The sequence below is a fragment of the Hyaena hyaena genome, unplaced genomic scaffold (genome assembly GCF_003009895.1).
Source record: "Hyaena hyaena isolate Hyena2069 unplaced genomic scaffold, ASM300989v1 scaffold_151, whole genome shotgun sequence".
Lineage (NCBI taxonomy): Eukaryota > Metazoa > Chordata > Mammalia > Carnivora > Hyaenidae > Hyaena > Hyaena hyaena.
In genome coordinates this window covers 604,326-626,960 of record NW_024080783.1, presented here as the reverse complement: position 1 = coordinate 626,960, position 22,635 = coordinate 604,326, and the positions used below count along the sequence as shown (strand labels likewise).

At 38.7% G+C, this 22,635-nt stretch overlaps 1 protein-coding gene across 8 annotated transcripts in view; it reads right to left on the bottom strand.

Annotated features, from left to right (window-relative positions):
• Nucleotides 1-22,635, bottom strand: part of MAPKAP1 (MAPK associated protein 1) — a 239,596-nt gene that overhangs the window by 121,257 nt on the left and 95,704 nt on the right. For all 8 annotated transcript variants that reach the window (XM_039239026.1, XM_039239021.1, XM_039239019.1 and 5 more), the window contains one exon: nt 9,894-10,066. In XM_039239026.1, coding sequence (XP_039094957.1) covers nt 9,894-10,066 — 173 coding nt within the window. The remainder of the gene's footprint in view (nt 1-9,893; nt 10,067-22,635) is intronic.

The following is a 22,635-nucleotide window of genomic DNA, read 5'->3' as shown; positions in this document are numbered from 1 at the left end:
ACTAATTCATCCACAACCATGCTGATGATAAGTGTTAAGGCCAGAATACAAACACAGACTGCGGCTTTGGATCCCACACCCTTAACCACTATGTTATACTCTGATTAAGAAGGCAGGGAAAAATATTAACACATTTTAGAAAGTCTCTATGAAAAATTATTGAAGTAGGACAACGAATGAAATAAACCTACAAGGGCTCTGAGAAGCTGAGGTTATGTCAGAAGGAAGTGAACCAACAGTGAACTCCACTGTATGGCTATACCACGTGATGGTGTACTCTTAAGCTGAACTCTCCAACACGCAGCTAGTAAGCACTTAAAATACAGCTAGTCTGAATTGATAGGTGTTTATATAGCAAATAAACACTGAATTTTTAAAACTTATGGCAAAAAAGAACATTAAAAATCTCCTTAATTTTATCAACAACATGTAAACATTACCTAAAATAATAATATTTGAGATACAATGGGTTAAAGAAAATATAACCCATGAAAATTATAAAAATTATTTAAATTATAATAATTATTAGGGTACTAAATTTCACCCATCTTTTGGAAACTTTAAAAAGTGTGGTTATTAGAAAATTTCAAATTGTAAATATGGCTCACATTTGCAGCTTGCCTTATGTATTATTTTCCAGCTTTACTGAGATATAATTGAAATAAAACACTGTGTATATTCCTGGTAATCATTTTGTAACATATGTGTATTTGATACACTTAGGTATTATGAAACCATTACCACCAAGTAGCTTTAGCTAACACCTCCAACACATCACATTTCTTTTTTTGTGGTAAGAATACTAAAGGTCTGCTCTTTTAGCAACTTTCAAGTATATAAAATAGTCTGGTTAACTATATTTGCAATGCTGTACACTAGATCTCTATTAATTTTCTTTTTTTTCTTTTAAAATTTTTGTTTTTTAGGTTTATTTATTTATTGAGAGAGACAGAGAGAGAGAGACAGAGCATGAGCTGGGGAGGGGCAGAGAGAGAGGGAAACACAGAATCCAAAGCAGGCTCCAGGCTTGAGCTGTCAGTACAGAGTCCAATATGGGGCTCGAACTCACTAAGTGTGAGATCGTGATCTGAGCCAATGTCAGACACTTAACCAACTGAGCCCCCAGGCATCCCCAAAGCTTATTCATTTTCTAACTAGAAGTTTGTGGTTTTTGCCTCGGATCTCCCCATTTCCCCCGTCCCCCAGTCTGTGGTAACCACCATTCTAATCTCTGTTTCTGTGAGTTCAGTTTTAGAGTCCATATATATGTGACATCATGCAGTATTTGTTTCTCTCTGATGTATCGCTCTTAGCATAATGCTCACAAGGTCAATCCATGTTGTTGCAGACGGCAGGATTTCTTTATCTTCTTTATCTTTTCATCCATAGACAGACACTCAGGTTGCTTCCATATCTCAACTATTGTGAATAGTGTTGCTGTGAACATGGGGGGAGTGTAAATATCACTTCAAGATCCTGTTTTCATTTCTTTTGGATATGTACCCAGAAGGGGGATTGCTACATCACATGGTAGTTCTATTTTTAATTTTTTGAGGATCCTACATATTGCTTTCCATTGTGGCTGCACCTCTTTACATTCTTAGCAACAGTGCACAAGAGTTTTCTTTTCTCCACATCCTCGCCAACACTTGTTATATCTTGTCTTTTTGATGATAGCTATTCTAACAGGTGTGAGGTGATTGCATTATATTTCTTTTGGACAGCTCTGCTCTATTGCCAGAAACTTCCACTCACTGAGCAACGGCAATAATCTTAAAAGTATACTACTCCAGCTTCTGGACTACAGCAAAACTCTTCAGGCTTTTAGTAGCTCACCTGTCAGTAGCTGATAAAGAGCAACAGTAAATAAGAGACCAGTGAAATATGTTGAATGTTAAAGGGACAACTGAACAGAAGAAGGCAAAGAATAGCCATTCTAGTGTACAAAAGAGTCATAACATATGACTACAGTCTCTGCACAAAACTGGGACTAGTCAAAATTACCCTTAAGAAATCCTTTAAATTATCTATGAAGTAGAGTAAATGTGGTTCTGTGTGAAGAGCAGGTATATACCTCCCACCTCAAGTTCTTGAGAGGATAAAAACCTCACTGAATTTTTTTTCTCTTTCACGAATGGGTGTTACTCAAAAGATACCATTTCATTTTTGAATCCGATGAAATATAAATTAAAAAGGAATGTTTTAAAAAATTTATTATGTCAAAAATAGATCTACATGTATATAGTCAACTGATATTTGACAAAGGAGAAAAGGTTTTGAGCAAAGCAGCAAAAGGAATGGAGAATGGATAATCTTTTCAAGTGGGCATTCACATGCAAAAAAACCCCCTAAATCTAGACACAGATCTTACACCTTTAACAAAAATTGACTCAAAATGGATCGCAGACTTAAATGTAAAGCAAAAAATTACATAAAACTTCTAGAACATACAGCAAAATCTAGGGAACCCTGGGCTTGGTGATGACTTTTTAAGTACGACACCAAAACACAATTTATCAAAGAAAAAACTGGTAAGTTCGAGGTGATGCTGATAGGAAAATAAAAAGATAAGCCATAGACTGGGGAAAAAAATCCCTACAAAACACATATCTGATAAATACACAAAGAACTCTTAAAAATCAGTAAGAAAACCACCCGATAAAAAAACTGGCCAAAGAACTGGACAGTTCACCAAAGAATACAGATAGATGTCAAATAAGCATATGAAAAAATGCTTAAGATCACTTTCTTAGGGAATTGCAAATTAAAACAAAAATGGGATTATCACTGCACACGTAGTAAAATAGCTATAATCTAAAACATTTACAAAACCAAATGCTGGAAAGGATTTGTAGCAAAGGAACCCTTATGCATTGATGATGGAAATGTCAAATGGTATAACCACTTTGGAAGACATTTGGGCAGTTCCACAGAAAGCTAATAAACAAAGGCTTATCATACAATCCAGCAACTGCACTCTTAGGTATTTGTAAAATGAATTGAAAACTTATGTCCATATGAAAACCTGCTATAAATGTTTACAACACATTTACTATAAAGATTAGAAGCAACCAAGCTGTCTTTCAACAGGTGAATGGAAAAACAAACTGTGGTACATTCTTGCCATGGAATATTATTCAGCAATATAGAGAAATGAACTGTCAAGCCATGAAAAGACAGGAAGGAACCCTAAATACATATTGCTAAGGGAAAGATAACAATCTGAAAAGGCTAGATATAGTAGGATTCCAACCATCTGACATTCTGGAAAATGCAAAACGGTAGACACAACAAAAAGTGGTTGCCAAACATAAACAGAAAGGAATGAAAAGGTGGAGCACGGGGCAGTTTTTAGGGCAGTGAAACAATTAGCTATGATGCAATCATCAGAGTCTGGCTGGCTCTAATGGGGCACCTGGCTGGCTCAGTCAGTCAGAAGAGCAGGAGACTCGTGATCTCAGGGTTGTGCATTCGAGCCCCACACTGGTTGTGGAGATGACAATTAAATAAACATAAAAAAAAAAAAAGAATTGTACAATACAAAGAGTGAACCCTAATATGTAAAGTATTGACTTTAGTTAATAATAATGTATCAATATTGGTTCAACAATTGTACTCCACTAATGCAAGGTGTTAATAACAGGGAAAAACAAGTGTCAGGAAAGAGATGTGTGGCAACTCTAAACTTATGCGCAGTTTTTCTGTAAACCTAAAACCACTCTAAAAAATAAAGCCTATTTAAAAACTGTTTTGGGGCACCTGGGTAGCTCAGTAAATTAAGTGTCCGACTTCAGCTCAGGTAATGACTTCATGGTCCGTGGGTTCAGGGCCCACGTCAGGCTTTGTGCTGACAGCTCAGAGCCTGGAGCCTGCTTTGGATTCTGTGTCTCTCTTTCTCTGTGCCCCTCCCCAACTTGTGCTCTGTCTCTGTCTCTCTCAAAAATAAACATTTATAAATAAATAAATTAATTAAAAAATGTTTTTAAAATCTTAGCTGTAACTGATTTTAGAATTTTAAATAAATGAAAACAGAAAACAACAAAGCAAGCATTAAAAGCCAAGCTTAAAACAAGCTGACTAACATGAAACTAATACATCGGTAGTGAAGATAAATGTTAGTAAGAGAAACTTCCCTATAAAAAGACAGTGATTTAGGGACCCCTGGCTGGCTCAGTCACTGACTCTTGATCTCCGGGTTGTGAGTTCAAGCCCCATGTTGGGTGTGGAAATCACTTAAAAATAAAATCTTAAAAAAATTAAAAGACAGTGATTTAGGCAGGTTTAAAATAGAAAAGCCTCACAAAACTAGTCAACATATCTAAAACAAAAAGGCAAAGGTAATAGGCAGAATAAAGATTAGACAAATGAGAAGAACAGGGAGTGGAAAAGCTCCTATTACTGAAGCAAAGAAAAAAGCAGGACACAACTCATAAAACGAGAGCTGTTTTATATTGAAAAAAAAGTACAACTCACAATAAAGATATGAAATGCAGAAACATATTTGTGCGCTGCAATATATAAAGTGGAAACTGTTGAAATCATAGGAGAAACTGACAGAAATAAACCAGAAAATGGAAACATTAATTCATTTCTCCTAATCATCCATAGACCAACCAGTCAAAAATATAAGAATGTAATAGTAATTAAAGATATAATTTTAATAAGAATATACTAAATTCTATAACCTACAAAGAATATGTTTCCAGAATCTACAAAATATTTATAAAAGTTCACTGGAGAGTAAGTGCCCATAAATAAATAAAATTCTAAGCAGAAATTTTATAGGCCACATTTTCTGATAAAAACTGAATAAACATGAATCTACACAACAAAGTCTAAATTTAAAAATTCAACTACCTAGAGACTGAAAAGATTTTAGTTCATTTCTTACAAAGTTTTTCCCTAAAATCAGGGTATGAAAATAAACAGGAAATTGGCTAAAGTACCACATTCCATCTTGCTCAAGTGTTAACAGGTATAAGTAAAGAAAGCCAAAAATTCTAGCCAAATCCTCCATTCCTTCTCTGGGGCCAAAGCCTACTACCACTGGCAGTTTTCAAGGCACAGAGACAGGAGAACAGTATTTCTAAATAAATCGTTTTCTTAACAACCAGACTGAAACCGTGCATCCAGTAATTTGGCCCCCTGTGAATGAACAGCTAGCTCTTCACAGGGCTAACCCACTGGAAAAGATCATGTAAGGATCTATTCTAACACTTAAGTACAAATAGGCTATAAAGAAAATACCTTGCACTGTACTGCCTGATAGAAAGAGATCCCAGGGACTTATTTTATAGATTGTCTTATACCAAACAAAACTGAGAAATCCACTGTCACATAAGAATTGTAAAATGTTTCAAAAGATCAATGGTTTATTCAGATTCAGTGTAACTATTAAAAAATGTGAACATGCTAGATACCTCAGGAATATAAATATTAGTAAGATTTATTCAATTTCACAGGCTTACAAACTAGTACAAGAGATAATCTCTATTTCAGGGGTTTGGAATTGCTAATTAAATTGTTTGAATCTTCCTTCATCCTCACTTACTTTTCATCTCTTTATCAGTTTTTGGTAGGAATGCACCAAAATTTCACATTTTTACTCTGGATCACTCAATGCCGCTTTACAATTCCCTTAAAATATTTTGCAACTATGTTTCTAGGTGTATATGCAGTCAGAAGCATTATATTATCTCAGTGGGCCATTCCTTTTTTCATTATGTAGTTGACAAAAATATCCCTATTGATATGTTTCTGCCTTAAATTCTACTGTTTTGACTCTTTGCAACAGGCCCATCTCCTCACCTCACCCCCACTCTTCGTCTCTCTTGACCAGGTAAAGCTGAAACTAGCCCCATGGGAAAGGAAAAGGCAGAATGGCTGTCTGACAGCTTCTGGAGTGGAAAGAAAGTAAGGATCTTTTGGGGCGCCTGGGTGGCTCAGTCAGTTAAGTGTCCAACTTCGGCTCAGGTCATGATCTCACGGTTTGTGGGTTCAAGCCCTGCATCGGTTTCTGTGCTGCCAGATCAGAGCCTGGAGCCTGCTTCAGATTTGTCTCCCTCTTTGTCTCCCTCTCTCTCTGACCCCTCCCCTGTTCACGCTGCCTCTCTCTCTCTCTCTCTCTCTCTCTCAGAAATAAATAAAAACATTTTAAAAATTAAAAAAAAAAAAAAAGAAAGTAAGGATCTTTTGTAAAGGCAAAGTTCTTTTGTTTGTTTTTAATCCGTTTTCTATTATGGATCCTGCTTTCAGTATCATATACAAGAACTCTTCATTTAATTCTTGGTCCCAAAGATTTTCTGCTGCTTTCTCCTAAAAGTTTAAAGTTTTACATTTCAGTCTCAATTCATTTTTGAATCAATCTTATACAAGGTATATGAGGCTTAGGTTTTTTGGTTTATGGATGCCTCATTGCTCTAGCATAATTTGTTATAAAAATTCATCCATTTCATTTGTATGTACTTTTAATATGAAGACTAGTTTGCATCTGCCTCCAATTCTGGGAAATACTCTGGCATTATCTCTTCAAATAGTGTTCCTTGCGATTCCCTCCACCTTCTGCCTCACAAGTGAGAGGCTCTCCACTTTGCTCCATGTCTCTTAACTTACTCATATTTCATTCTCTATATCTCTTTATCTCTTTGTGTTAGTGTTACATCCTAGGTTGAAATCACTGGTAGTATCCCTCACCTTAGTCCCTCTTAAGTGTGCCCAGTCCAGAGTTTATCCCATACACTTTTGTTGTTGTTACATTAATAACAGCATTTTATGTTTCCAGTGCCTTTAAATGGTTCTCTTCTATTTAATTAGTTAATTCTCATCTGCTTTTCACCATTTCCAAGAAATTTACCATGGATGTTATTCCTTCATCTCTTTGATGACTTTTTTATTATTATTTTTTTAATGTTTTATTTATTTCTGAGAGACAGCGAAAGACAGTGTGAGCACGAGAGGGTCAGAGAGAGAGGGAGGTACAGAATCTGAAACAGGCTCCAGGCTCTGAGCTGGCTGTCAGCACAGAGCCCAATACGGGGCTCGAACCCAGGAATCGTGAGATGACCTAAGCCAAAGTCGGACGCTTAACCGACTGATCCGCCCAGGCGCCCCTCTTTGATGACTTTAAACATATTTATTTGAAGTCAATTTTCAGATTATTTTACTGTATTTTCTGTTGGGAGTGAATTTATCTCATGATTATTATCTTTCTTAGTACTAGTTATACTCGTTTGGTTAAGAATTTTAATTTGCTAGCTCTTCTTGAATAAGAACAGTTTCTTCCCCTCTCTCCCTCCCTTCTTCTCCTTGCCTCCCTGCTTTTACAGTTATTGCACCATCCTCCATCCCCATCAAGCAGAGGCCTCCACCATACAAACAGGTCTTATATCGTCAGCTCAGGGTTCCTCTCCCTTGGAAACACCAGGGAGATCATAAACCCAGTCATGTCCTGCATGGCCAAGTCCCAGTCACACTGCTATCTTTATTTCCCTACCACTCCAGAAGTCACAGAGCCAGTTAGCTTTGTTCAGTTTCTTTTCATATGTGGGACAGTCCCACCCCAGCTCCTAGTTTCCAACAGTGAGACTTCCTCTGATCCCTATCCACGCACAAAGTTCCTTTGGTCTCTATACCCTCAAGCAGTGTTTCCCACTCTTTTCTGACATCATGGCATACTTTGAAAATAATAGTATGGGGCGCCTGGGTGGCTTAGTTGGTTTTCGCTTAGGTCATGATCTCGCGGTTCGTGGGTTCGAGCCCTGCGTCGGGCTCTGTGCTGACTGCCAGCTCAGAGCCTGGAGCCTATTTTGGAGTCTGTATCTCCCTCCCTCTCTGACCCTCCTCTGCTCACGCTGTCTGTCTGTCTCTCTCTCCTAGAAATAAATAAAAATATAAAAAAAAAAAAAGAAAGAAAAAGAAAATAATAGTGTGTGTATGATACACGGGTAGATGGATGAGACTCTTCCCCACCCAGAAATGACAGCTGGGGGCTGTGACCACCCCAGGCCCTGCTTAGCTACCCCAAAGCCTGAAAATAATCAATATTTCATTGGTAAATATTCACAACATGTTCTTTGGAAAGTACCACCTTAGAAGAATCAACTCCCTACACACACTGCCCGTTTCCATACCTGGTTCCATTTTTAGCCTACCGGGATGTCGATCTTGTTATTCAAGTACAGGTATGTCACTAACATATTTCATTTATCATTGCTATGTATTTGGAACAGAATCCAGAATTTAAAGCCTGAATGTGAAGGACCAGCATAACAGAAGTCCGTGCTTTTCCTTCTGTTTTAGAATACCCTCCTCAACCCCTCTGTATCACTTTCCCTACTCCTTCAAGTTTCAGCTTAGCTGTATAATCAAGGTGGCTCTTCATGACTCCATTCCCATCCCCAAATATGGGATCAGACATCCTCACAGAACCTGATTTTACATGCTACTATACTTTACTACTATTGCCTATCTACCTTAGATAGTAAGCTCCCTGATGGCATGACCTGCTTTTTTCTTTTCTGGATGTCAAGACCTAGCACTGTGCCTGCAGTCAGTAGGAACTCAAGGAATGTTTTAATATCACCCATACATAGTAAGAGCGGGTATAATGTAATAGTGAAGAGCCAGCGCTCTGCACCCAGGGATCCCTAGGGTTTAATACCAGTTCTACCACTTACTGTGTGACTTAGGAAAAGTTACTTAGGCTATCTAAGTTTTAGTTTCCTCATCTGTAACATGTATATCACAATTCAGTCCCACCTCTGTTCTTCACTAGTTGTGTGACCCTGGGCAGTCCTTTGTGTCTCTTGGTCTCAGTGCCTGCACTAAGCAATCTCTTGATTAACCCAGACAACATACGTAAAGTCACCAGCACTTTGACTTCTTTCCCTGTTTTCTTGTTTCCACTTCATGCTGAAAAAGGGGTAACACTATAGCTCAGCCTCAGGCAGAGCTGCTGACTCAACCCTTTTTCTGAGCCTAGGTGCTTGAAAAGGCTTTCTATTGTCAAAGGAGCAGTAAAGATTATCTTTATATTCACAATGTATTCAGGCAAAGTGGAGGGTAATGTCAATGAGAACTTGAAAAAATAATTTTAAGTGCAAATGTAATGTACCTCAAGAAGAAAAAATACAGACTGAACCATTCTAAGAGAAGAGAAAGTCTCCATGAGAATCCATTTCCAAAATGAAGGCACCCAGTACATTTTGCTGTACTGTAAACCCTACTACAGAAGAGGGTGGCTGCCAGATAAGACTTGCAGGGACTTTATATGATATGCAGGCAGACACTCTACTTTGAAGCATTACATTTTTAATATAATTGTTTAATCATGAATAGAGCTTAGTGACTGACAGAAAACTGTGCCACTAACAACAAGGAAAACTGTCATTCAGACCTAAAGGAAATAATGCAAAAACCTTAGCATCCAACAGACCGCGAGTCAAATCTGGACTCTGCCATGTCCCATTGGTGTGACCTTTAGCAAATATCAATTCTCTGACTCAGAGTTTCCTGCTCTGCAGAATAAGAGGTGGGAGAATTAAATGAGAGGTCAGCACTACTGCCCAAATCATGGTAAGGGTTCAACAATATTAGTCCCCTCCTACTGCCTCCCATGCAACTTTTATCAGCAAGTGTCATAAAAGGGTTTGAAAACCACTAAGATACAGTGCCTCATGTCTGGATTCACAAACTCATTAGTCTACTCGGTACACAGATTCTCTGAGATAAGCCTGGGATACACAGGCCCAAGATCTGGTGAGCAGCCTGACCTGGATCCGTGTGGATGTCTGGCTCCCAGGCCAATGCCTAGAAAGCCTGACTGGGCCCAGAATGCAGCATGGATGGCCCGGAGACAGGCAGAAACTAGAGCAGCCAAAAAGAGGAAGGATTACTTGAGCTTCGGTTCCCGTCCTTCACTTGTGTACTGCCAGCAGATGAGCCCGATCAGGTCCTGCACCCTGGCGCTGGCCATTGTCACCACAGTCATTGGCAGAAGTCTGTCCTGGCTCGAGTGCAGGGGGAGGTAGACGTCGATCTTCTTGGTTGCTGTTGTGCCGACATGACCCTGTGGACAGAATGCACGTATGAGAGTAAAGCACACGGTCACGGTCACGCAGACTCTACTGGGTCGCAATGACTGGTCACCAGAGCCCGTATGCAGCACAGCCATTTCTTATCCTTTTGGCTCAGACCTGCCTGAGAGCCTGAAATGGTTCCAGAGTAGAAACACTGTCTACTTCTTAGGGTTTTTTTCCCCCTTGAATTTTCATTTTCTAATGGTCTAAGAGACCCAGCTCTGCTAACAGTATGGTAAATGAGCACTAAAACCAAAATAAACAAATTACGAGTCGTGAGCAGACCTGATATTTGGTTGTCAGGAGATATGCTTTGCTACTTACTCACTGTGGCCCTGGACAAATCACCATTAGACCCTGACCTCAGCTGCTCTCCCTGAAAACTACCACGTCACTCCTTGAGATTTTGGGATAAGTGGCATGGGAAGCTGCCTACTCTGTGAGGAATCATTTAGGCCTGCAGCCCGGACACCAAGGGCCTGCCTTCTCAGAGATGGGGTGGGGGTGAAGGGCCTTATTCCTTTATGCATACTCCTATTTATTTCAGTCATCTGCACTGAGGCTCAAGGGTCGCTGGTCTTCCATTACTGTCCCTAACTACTATACCCACACTATTCTATAGATCCTCAATCCTTCCAACACACTCTCTCTCTCCTGAAACTTCCACTCCCCTATGGAATTCCTACACTAATCAGCAAACCTCCATACACCACTTCTTTAAAAAAACAAAAAAGCAAAAAAACTTCCTTCACTTCTTAGTCTTAATTGAAATGTGCTGGTCATTAAGGACACTTGCTTCCTCTGCCGTCCAGAAAACTGTTCTGCATTTTTCTTTTTTAACCCCCAAATCCGCGAGGCTGAGTATGGCATTCTTATCCCCACTAGTCCCTAACTATTACTTCTCCTTTCTGGCAAAAATCCCTGTTCCTTGGAGACCCAAGCCCTCTGACTACACTATCCTCTCTCCCTGCTTTTTTGTTTCTGTTACCCACCAACCTTTGGTAATGCTCCTCCCTCACTGAAGAGTCTTGATTCCCACCCCAACACCTGTCATCATTCTTGGCAATTCCATTTAAAGGAACAATCCATGTAACATCCAAGTGTCTCGATCCTTAGACTATGTCATCCCTTGCCTTTTCATCTACTCCACCTTTGATCACACATTGCCAGGAGTACACCAGAGATCTGTACCAACTCCAAAATCTCAAATTAGAAGGTCTATCACTGAATAACTTTAATATACTTTCATCTCACTTTAGTCCCCCAAATTCTTCAACCTACAACCTACTGATCCACCGCTGTAAATGATGTCACCCTTATTTCCCCATACCAGCCTCCAGATTACTTGATCAACTGCTGTACGCATTCCTTTGCAAATACAGTTTTGACACTCTTCCTGCATGGGACTCAACTGGCAGAATGCCAACAATTGGTGAACCCCAACCCTCTGCATTCCCCAGCTAAACAGTGCTGGAGAAAAACCATATAACTGCACAGACTGATTTGACTTTAAGCTCATGATGATAAATCCCAAACAGACATTCAATATTGTATAGCAAGCCTATTACATCTCCTGATCCAACCTGCACCTCATGCCAAGACCACCACTACATACTTTTCCTTCTCCCTTCCTACTTTTCGTGAGCCTGCCTTGACCTCAGCTCCTATCCTTCGCTTATGTACTTCCAACAGAGAGAAATATTCTTAATCTTCATGAAGAAAATAAGAGCTTTCATAAAGGAACTCAACTTCCTAACAATAAATTCACAAACTTACCTGGATTTAACAACACAGTCCCTACACCAGAGTGTCACTCATTTCATTAAAGGGCAAGCTCTCTACTTATGTTCTGTGTCCCTTTGGGTCTCATTTTCACAAGGATTTTACTCCTTCACTGACTTTTTCACCTTCTCCTACATGATCAATTTCTCCCCTCTTCACTTCCATGACCTATACTCGTGGATTTTTTTCAATCCTCTCTGGTCTCTGATTCTGTCTCCTTTGCAGATTCCTTCGCCTCAGGAGTCTATTTGTCAGCATTCCCTGACCTCTAGATTGGGCTCTCTTGTGTCTGTCTTTCTGTGTATTTCTTTCCTAAGTGATCGCACAGTCCCAGACAGCAAGCTGTCTATACAATAGGCAGAAAAGTATCACAGACAAGTTAAACTTAAATTCAGATCTGAACTTCTCACTATCCCTTACTCTGTCTCACCCCAAATAACAACACTCTCACTCATTTTAGTAAATACTACCACCAGTAACACAGCTGCTTATATCAGTAATCTTGATTCTTCTTTATTCCTCCTGCCTTCTCCTCCCTTATAAGTTGTAGTGACTACTCCAAAATATATTTCAAAAAGAGAAAAAAGTCTTTTCAGCAAATGGAGCAACTAGATAGCCACATACAAAAGAATGAACTTAGAAACGCCTGGGTGGCTCAGTTGGTTGAACATCTGACTTGATTTTGATTCAGGTCACGATCCCAGGGTCATGGGATCGAGTCCCATGTAGGGCTCTGCACTGTGCCTAGAGCCTGCTTGAGATTCTTTCTTCCTCTTCCTCTGCCCCTCTCCCTTGCTTGTACTCTCTCTAAAATAAGGAACAAAAATATTTTTAAAGAAGAATGAATTTAGGCCTCTATGTCACACCATATACAAATATTAACTGAAAATGGATCAAAGACTTAAATTTAAGACTAAACCTATAAAACTTTTAGAAAGAAACATAGGTGGAAATTCTTCATGTCCTTGGATTAGGTAATGATTTCTCTAATATGACACCAAAAGCAACAAGTGACATAAACAGGACTTTACAAAAAATAAAAGCTTTTGTGCCTCGGGGCGCCTAGGTGGCTTAGTTGGTTAAGCGTCTGACTTTCGCTTAGGTCATGATCTCGCGGTTCGTGGGTTCAAGACCCGCGTCGGGCTCTGTGCTGACTGCCAGCTCAGAGCCTGGAGCCTGTTTCAGAGTCTGTGACTCCCTCTGTCTCTGACCCTCCCCTGCTCATGCTGTCTCTCTCTCTCCTAGAAGTAAATAAAACATTAGAAAAAAAAAAAAAAAAAAGCTTTTGTGCCTCAAAGGACACTCTCAAGAAAGTGAAAAGACAACCCACAGAATGGGAGAAAATATTTGCAAATCATATGCCTGACAAAACTAAGCAATTAAGAAGACAAGCCATCTGATCTTTAAAATGGTAAATAATTTAAATAGACATTTCTCCAAAGAAAATATGCAAATGGTCAATAAGCACATGAAAAAGTGTTCAACTTCATTATTCATTAAGGAAATGCAAATCAAAATCACCACTTCACCCTAGGATGGTTATACTTTTTTTTTTTTAATAGCAAGAACTAGAAAAGATAGCAAGGATATGAAGAAGTTGGAATCCTCATATATTGCTGGCAGAGCTGTAAAATGATGTAGCCATTGTGGAAAAATAGTTTGTCAGTTTCTCAAAACTTAACATAAAGTTACCATATGACTCAGCAATTTCATTCCTAAGTGTACTTATAAAAGAACTGAAAACGTATGATCACATAAAAACATATACATAAGTGTACATAGCAGCATTACCGATAACAGCCAAAGAATGGAAACAGGGGTGCCTAGATGGCTTAGATGGTTAATCGTCAAACTCTTGATTTCAGCTCTGGTCATGATGTCATGGTTCATGAAACTGATCCCCAGGTCAGGCACTGCACTGACAGCATGGAGTCTGCTTGAGATTCTCTCTCTCCTTTTCTCTCTGCCCCTCCTCCACTCTCTCTCTCTCAAAATAAATACATAAGCATTAAAAAAGATGGAGAGGTGCCTGGGTGGCTCAGTCAGTTAAGCGCCCAACTCTCGATCTCGGCTCGGGTCATGATCTCGTGCTTCGTGGATTCCAGTCCCACGTTGGGCTCTACTCTGACGGCACAGAAGAGTGCCTGGTCGCGATTCTTTCTCTCCTCGTCTCTGCCCCTGCTCTGCTTGTGCTTTCTCTCACTCTCTCTCTCAAAATACAAATAATAATCTTAAAAAAAAAAAAAAGAAAACAATCTAGATGTCCACCAACTGATGAATGGATAAATGAAATGTACACAATGGAATATTACTCAGCCATGAAATGAAATGAAGTACTGTCACATGCTACCACTTGGATGAAGCTTGAAAATATTTTTCTAAGAGAAAGAAGCCAGGCATAACATTTCTAAGAGAAAGAAGCCAGGTGACAACATTGCAAATATACCGAAAATCACAAAATTATACACTTTATAAACCATTAAAATAGTAATTTCTATGTAATAAGTTGTAACTCAATTTTAAAAATTGAAGAATATGTATTTCAAAAAATTCTCCATCTCCACTGCTACCAAAACACCATGAGGTTTCCCCTGGACTGTGCTAATGCATTCCTGACCTCATGTACTCTTGCCTACTTCAATTTGTTCTTGACATACATACTAGAAGATTTTTTTTTTAACTCAAATTTGATATTTCACTTCTGCTAAAATTCCTTCAATGAATGGTTCCCATATACTTTGGATAAAATCCAAATTTCCTATGGTATCCAACAAAGCACTGTATGACCTGACCCCTGCCTACCACTCCAACATCATCTACTATTGCTCCCCTGCCTGATTATCATAGTTCAGCTACACTGGCCTTCAAGATGTGCTATGTGTGGGTGTGTGTGTATACCTGTTTCTCTCATTTTCAAGGCCACAGCAAGTGCTATTCACTATATATAGAAGGCTCTTTCTCATGATCTATGATTCTTCTAAAGTGTGGCTTTGGGGAGGTTACATAATCTCTCTGTTCTTCCATCTCCTCATAAGTTAAAATGATGATAAGGACAGGACATATCTATCAGAAGACTCCTTTAAGGATTATTACTATTATTATAAGTCCCTTTCATAGTTCTTCTCTCACACATACACATATCCTGTTCGTTTCCTTCACAGCACTTAACAATTTGATATTATATATTTGTGTACGGACACCTTCAGTGTATGCCTTCCTCACTAGCCTCTGACCTTCCTTCCATGAGAGCAGCCACAATCATGTCTGCTTTGTTTCCTGCTCTATACACAATGGCTAGCACTGTGCGGGTGAACAGACAACTCTCCAAAAAACTCTGGTGAACTACAGAATGAATGCATAGACGATTCCGATGCCTACCAGGACAACATGGCAGTAACACAATAAATGTTAGTTTCCTCCATGCATCTATCTTGCCCCTCTATGGGTCTGTTTCCTGGTAGTGGATAGAGATGGAAGTACTTGAGCAATCGAGTGTTTCCATCTTTAACACTACAATTCTAGGGTGAAAAAAATAAAAAAGATAGGAGCTTTTATGTAGGGAAATACATAAAATCAGTTTTAAAAACTTTTAGAGAAATTTCACTTCTAACTCAGAATCTAACATTGGACCCATTGATTTTTTTAGTCTTGCCTCTGTCATAAAGCAAATAATAAAAAAGTATTTCTCTTATAATAATGTTCTTTCTCTCTCTCTGATTCTCTCATTCATACACACACACACACACACACACACACGCACACACGCACACACGCACGCACACACACACCCAGACATGTTTTCAGCTGCGAAATAGTAATTCCAATGACTAGCTAAGTTGTCTATCAAGAGCAAATGTTTTGACCTTGTGAGGCAGTCAGAAGGTTACAATGAAAACAATGGCAATCTTTCTGGAGTGGGCTTATTGTCTTCGTATTTCTCTTCTCAACCTCCTTTTCATACCCACAGCCTAGTCTGGTTTATTGTTCCTCCTCCTCATGAAGAGCTGGAGCTGAAGCGCTACGAGGATGAGAAGTGTGAATGTGTTTCACAAACTGTAAAGTGCTTTAGAAATGCAATGTGTCAGAAAGAGCCTAAGTTTTTAGATCAGCCTCATTTATATTACTCAGACCTATTACACAATCACATGAGAACAAAGATGGATACTGTGAAGGAGTCCTAATAATAATACATATTATTATTCCAAGGGCTAGCATTTATATAGAGCTACCTGTTAAATAAGCTCTGGTAAATGTTTGCCTAAATCATCCCATTTAATTCTGTCTAAGAGGTAGAATTCTATCACTACCCTAATATGACAGACAAGAAAACTAAGGTTTAGGAGCCATCTGTTCAAGCTTCCACACCCAAGGTAGAACAGAACTCACACTGTGACTTCTCTTGTCTGTCTGACTCCTGTCTGACTCCAAAGCCTCTACTTTAAACACCAATGACTTCTTTCTCTAAAGTGCTAAATGTAATCAATCTCTACTCCCCAAGACCTGAAACCCACCCCCCCACAATCCTCCCCACTCTGCCCTTCTCACAAACACACGGAAAGTGCGGGCTGAAGCAGTCTCCTACAAAAGCAGTGAATCTGAGAAGCTGCCCAAGGAGAAGTGTTAGAGGACTGAGGCTCCAGAGAACTTGGCCGCTGGCTGTGGACTGCAGGGCAGATAGTGACACGGTGCTCCTATGAATCCCTTTATCCTCTTTAGTTCATGGTGAAAGTGAATGTGGGGAAAACTATGAGAATAAATATGGTAGATACTTATTAAATGAATGAAGCACTTTATCTTTTTAATCTTCTAATTCCATCTTGAGGCACTGATGATGGAAAAAAGTGCCTTGTGCAAACCCTGAAATTATGTATTTTTTAATAAGGAGCCTCTTCTGAAAAAACTCAAGGTGGTGGCAGTTATCTCTACCTAATAGTCCCCGTGTTGCAATATTTAGAGGGAATCATCTAAAACATAAAACAATCCATCAACATAATAGAAAGTAATTAACTTATAAAAAAAATAAGGTGACCAAAGGATTAAGAGTATTCATCACACATCAAGGCAAGCAATATCCCAAAGACCTAACATCTAACTATTAAACAGCAACTAGCAATAAACAAGGATCATATCATACAGTTTCACTGCATGGCAATTTAATCTGTTCCACAATATGGAATTGGAGAAATGGAGGCATAATTAGAGCACAAAGAAGACATAGGGAAAACTGGGCTAGGACCATCCTCTCAGTCACTCATACATGCAATCAATACCCACTGACACCATGTTGGGCTCTGAAGACAAAATCAAGTGAGACTCAATGCAGACAGACCCTCGTCAAACTTACAGTCTACACTGTACTATGTGATAAAAGCTTTAAGAGGGGGAAGGACAGGCTGTTGTGAGAGCTCAGAAGCAACCCAGACTAAAAGGGGTTGGCAAAGGCTTCTTAGATTAAAAAAAAAAAAAAAAGTACCCTTCCATCCAACAGAACCATTAGCCCAAGGAAAAGATGCCTATTATATTTAAAGATCTACTACATCAATACACAAAAAAGTAAACAGGTTCTCTGGGACATGGGATTGTGAGTGATTTTAATTATCTGCTTTATATTTTTCCGCATTCTCTATGATGAGCACATACTACTTTTACAATCCAGAAACAAAATAGCAAATGTGACAATTACAAACAAAAAAGGATATAGAAAAAAACCACCATAAGAGGCTTAAGAGTTTTAGGTAAGAGAGAGAGAGGGGATCAATTTTGAAAATGTAGCCTGTGTGAAGTCATCTGGCAAAATTTATTAAGAACATACTATGTGCCAGGTACTGTGACAGGCTGTTGGGAAAAAGAAGCTGAAAATATAACCCAGACACCTTCCTATGGCAGGCTAAGTAATTTTTATTAAAAAAAAATAAAATAAAAAGTAATAAACCTACAATGAGCTGACAAATTTGGAGCTGAACAATACTCTGCAGAGCAGCCTCTAAATCAAGGAATGCCCCCAATTCATTTTTCAGAACAAAAAGAAAAGTACTTCCTGTAGCAAAATGATTCTCCAACACAAATGCAATTCATGAAGACCAACCAGTCTCCAGAGTTCATGTCCCACGGCCTCTGTATGACTTGATGGCTCTGCAAATGCAGCCACACTCAAGCTCTGTATGTCCAACACCCATTTTCTTCATCAGCTTGTCTCTCGTTCTACCTCAGTTAAGGCATTCACTACCCACTCTTGTCACTCAAGCTAGAAATCTGAACTCCTCTTTTTGTCTCATCAGCATCCAAATGCCTCCGAAATGTCTCTCAAACCCTTCTCCCTCCTCTCCTCACCAGCAGGCCCTAGTTCAAGCTTCATCATGTCTCAGTGAGATCACCGCATGCAGCAGTCTCCCAACCATCTCCCAGTCTCCAAAATCTCTCCTCTCTCCAAACTCAATGTGATTTGACTCATATCACTGACCAGGCCAGTCACCAACTCAGTAGCATATATACGATGGCTCTCCTTGGTGTCAGCATGCTGGCTCCTTAGCATGGTATTTAATACCTGTCACATTCTGGACCCAGTGTACCACTGCTACAGCAGACTGAACAGCAGTTAAGAGCACAAGACGTGGGGGCAGCCAGATTCAGGTCTGAATCCTAGCTCTGCCACTTCCTTAGCTCCACGATCTTAGGCATTCCTCACCTTTCGCAACCTCCAGTTCCTTACTTGGAAGAGCAAATAAGCTGTATATAAATGCCTGGCACATAGTAAGTGATCAAGAAATGTATCCCTTCTTCCATCCTTCAATTTCTAATACCTCCTCTTCCAAGAAGCTGGAAGTCCAAATTCCCTCTTCTCTGCTTCCTAGAAGTTTACCTTGCACAGCCTTATGGTTTCACTCTTTTTTCTACCTACCTTTACCACCTCCTTCCCACCTTCTCATGTAACTGTGAGTTATGCAAAGGGAAAAACCCACGCCTCACTCATTTTGCATTCTCCTAGGGCCTAGAATGTAGTAAGGTATGGCATCAGCTTACTGAAGGACTCCTCAGAGTATCTTTCAAAATGGACCCACCAGATCTACCTCTCCGCTGTTCCAGGTAAACTGTCTATACCTCTTCTACTTCAGAGGTCCTGTTCTTCAGGAATCTTCTCTAAAATATCCTCAGCACCTAGTGTCAGACCTGACATATAGTAGTTACTTATAGCTATTGATGGAATAAACGATTAGTATTCTTTAAACACATGATTTTAAATACCTGCATATTATAGCACATAGAGGTACTATCAACCTATTTCCCTCATTGTTAAATATAAACATTGTTTCTAATACTCCACTACTGTAAGTAACATTCCCATAAACATTGTCTTATATAAATGTTTATGCACATATTCCTAAGAGTAGATTACTAGGTCATGGAGTTATGAATGTTTTGTGTCTGTGATACATAGTACTCACTCTTTTGAAAACCATCTTAATGACAATCATGAAATAGCAATATTATAACAGATCATCCAATTCATAAGTAAAAGCTTAAAAACTTAAAATAACTTTAGTACACAGAATGTGAATTGGTACAGAATCGAAATATACAGAATTTGAAGATAATGCTAAATTAAAACATTACATCTAAAACCAGGTTTTTCTTATCTAATCCTATTAACTGAAACAGCATACTATTTGCTGCCCATCATAAAATTATATACCTGGTAGTTTCCAAAATAGGGAAAGCAAAGAGAATACATGGTATTCAGCTCAAAGTAATCCTGAATTAAGAAACATCCATATAAAGTGAACTAGCTGAATTAAGTCTTAAGGGCAGAAGGTTCAGTTAGCAGCACTACCTCACATCAAGGTTTGTCAATAATAAACTGAATATCAGATGTCAAAACTGTTGTAAAGTGTTCAATTTCTCTATCAAGGGAAAGAAACAGAGAAAGGATAGACAGCTTGGCTTCTCCAATTAAAGAGACAAAAAGCAGGCAACATTATTCCATTAGTCACAACTGCACAAGCAGATCATTATATGCAATTTTAATGCAGAAATAAATATATCAGTGTATGCAGACAATGTAATAATGCAAGTTGATAAAAGGGTTATTTGTAAGCTTCCAAAGGTAAAACTCCCTTAAATTAAGGAATGGCTACAGTCCCATTCCACTAGTATCTTCCTCCTCAACTTCCTCAGCAAGGACCAGAGGATGTTATATTCTACCAATTTATGGTCTGGTCTTTAAAAACATGGTATCCATACTTGGTACACACAGGTCTGAAATCATTATTCTGATGAGGATTAAGGGATTTTATTTGCTCAGAGTAATGATTTTGAACAAACTCTGGCCTAAATCTGGTCTAAGCCAGGTTTAATTGGCTATGAGAAATAAAGAAGGTCTATGTGGGAAGGAAAAAAACAACAATCCCAAACACCAGACAGTAGCATTTTGCTCTCAATAAAATGCTGGCTTAATGGGCTCAGAGAAAGAACTCACTTTTTCACATTCAAAATGGTAGCATTGAACTTATGAATAGATTTTGTATAAAATTCTATGACAAATCCATTCAGAGCTAGGGGCTTGGCTTTGTAGTGCTATCTTAACCCTCAATAAATCTGGGACGTTTAAAGGCTATTAAATTAACATTTCCCTGATCTGGCACCTGTAGTGAAGTTAATTTGTCAAAAACATTTCTACAGTTTGTCACTGGACACTGTATTTTCTGACAAGTTAAGTTTAAAATAAAATTGACAAAATCTCATTAATTTCCTCTGAATCACCAACCTTGGTTCCATTAAGCTTTTATTATTAAGAACATCAACTGTCACTCTTTCTTTAACAAGGTCAAGTTCTGACGTGGGTACTTCCAGGATCCTTATTATATTAATAGAAGCTAGTAAAGCAGTGCAGTGTGGTGGTTAAAAGCATTAAGTCGTAGAGTCAGAAAGGCCTGGGTTCAATTCTCAGCAATGCCATCTACTGTGTGTCCTTGGACAATTTTATTTAACCTCTCTGAGTCAGTATTTCTGCACAGAAAGAGAAAAGCTCCTCCAGGAGCTGTTGAAAGGATTCAATGATAACATGCATATAAAAAGAACTGTGTCTAGTCCATGCTAAATGCTCAAGAAATGTTGGCTGTTTATTTTATCAGGTTTCCTTTTTCCCCTCTGTCTTTACATTCACAGACTTAAAAACAAAACAAAACAAACAAACAAACAAAAAAACCCAGACTTTATTGCTACTCATAGACTTTTAAAATGGCAAGGAATTTTAAGGGTGGTCCCCTCTAAACCATTTTCACCAAATGGCTATCCTACAACCTCTCCTGAACACCTTAACTGATGAGGCACTTGCCACACTTTCAGAGGCAGACCCTTTGTTTCAGTCACTAAGCAAACAGTTTTGGTGGCTGAAACGGTTTCCTTCCGCTGAAGTACTGATCTTACTTCTAGGCACTGATCTTACTTCTAGCCCTCAGGAAATTGTAAATAATCTACCTCCACGTCCACAGACACCCTTCACATAACTGAGAGCCTCAAACAAAATAAGTTTTGTTACTAAGTGCCATAGAATGAGCCAGACTACAACTATAATCCTTTCAAAGAGTGTAACACAGCACAGAAAACAGTACTTGTCAGTTTTTCTTAGATTAGTAATTTTCATAAATTTTCTTTCTATGCATCTATAGTAAATGTAAATTTATAGTCCTGGACCCAAAACAGGGAAGGGGGTTGTTGCTCTCAGGAAAGTTTTTCTTTATTAAAAATAAACCCTCTGTATTTTGAGGCTCTGACAGTCTTCTTCCACTTTTGAAAAAAATAAAATCCCTATAGCTATTGGTTTAAATACTCTGTTAACTGTTATCAGGTAAAATTTGAGTAACAGCTTTGGGTAATTCTTTTGTTTCAAGATAGTGACTTGTTCAAATGCAAGTAAGAAATTTTACAAAACGGGGAGGGGAAAAGGATGAAAGAGAAAATGAAAGCCTTCCCGTAAACTGCATCAGGAATAATAACATTCTCAAAGTTTTAAATTCAGAAAGCAGTTCCTGATGCTGTCAGTTTCTACTATCATGGGTTATATTTGTTATGTAAGTCTTTGCAGGGTCTACAGTACTGGTCTGGACCTTGACCTGTGCAACCTTGGGCAAGCCCATAACCTCTCTGAAAGTCAATTTCCTTAGTCATAAAATAGAAATGAGACTACCTACTACAAAAGAATGGTAGGGCATATAAAATAAAAATAAAGCATGTTAAAAACGCTCTGTGAACTGTAAACTATTATACAGATGTCAGTTATTCCCCATAATTGTTACCTAAGTTGTTACAGACTAGGCAGATCTTTGGATAAATCGTCCCTTCAAACAAACATAAAGTTGAGAAGCAGAGGCAACAGGAAAGGTCTCTATCTCGGTCATTAAGAGAGAAAAGCCATTGCATCCTCTTCTCATCCAGCCTTAGGATGGTTACAGCACATACCAGAAGGTGCTCCCACACAAGTACAATCCAGCCATCTTAAAGCATAATGGAATGTAAAGTGTCCATTTTGAATTTTCATAGCCATTGTGGGATTCTTTAGATCATTAATGTTATACAGCACTTTGCATTTAATTATACAAACAATGGCTTCTATAATGATGATAATATCAGGGAAAAGTAATTTGCATGAACTAAGCCCCATCACCTAGGGTAAGTATAGGAACCTCTTCATTATTAAATCATTTATATAATAAAATCAATATGCTTTAAAAGTAAAAATAGGTTTTTTAAAACCATAAAGAAGAGTTACATGTTTTAAACT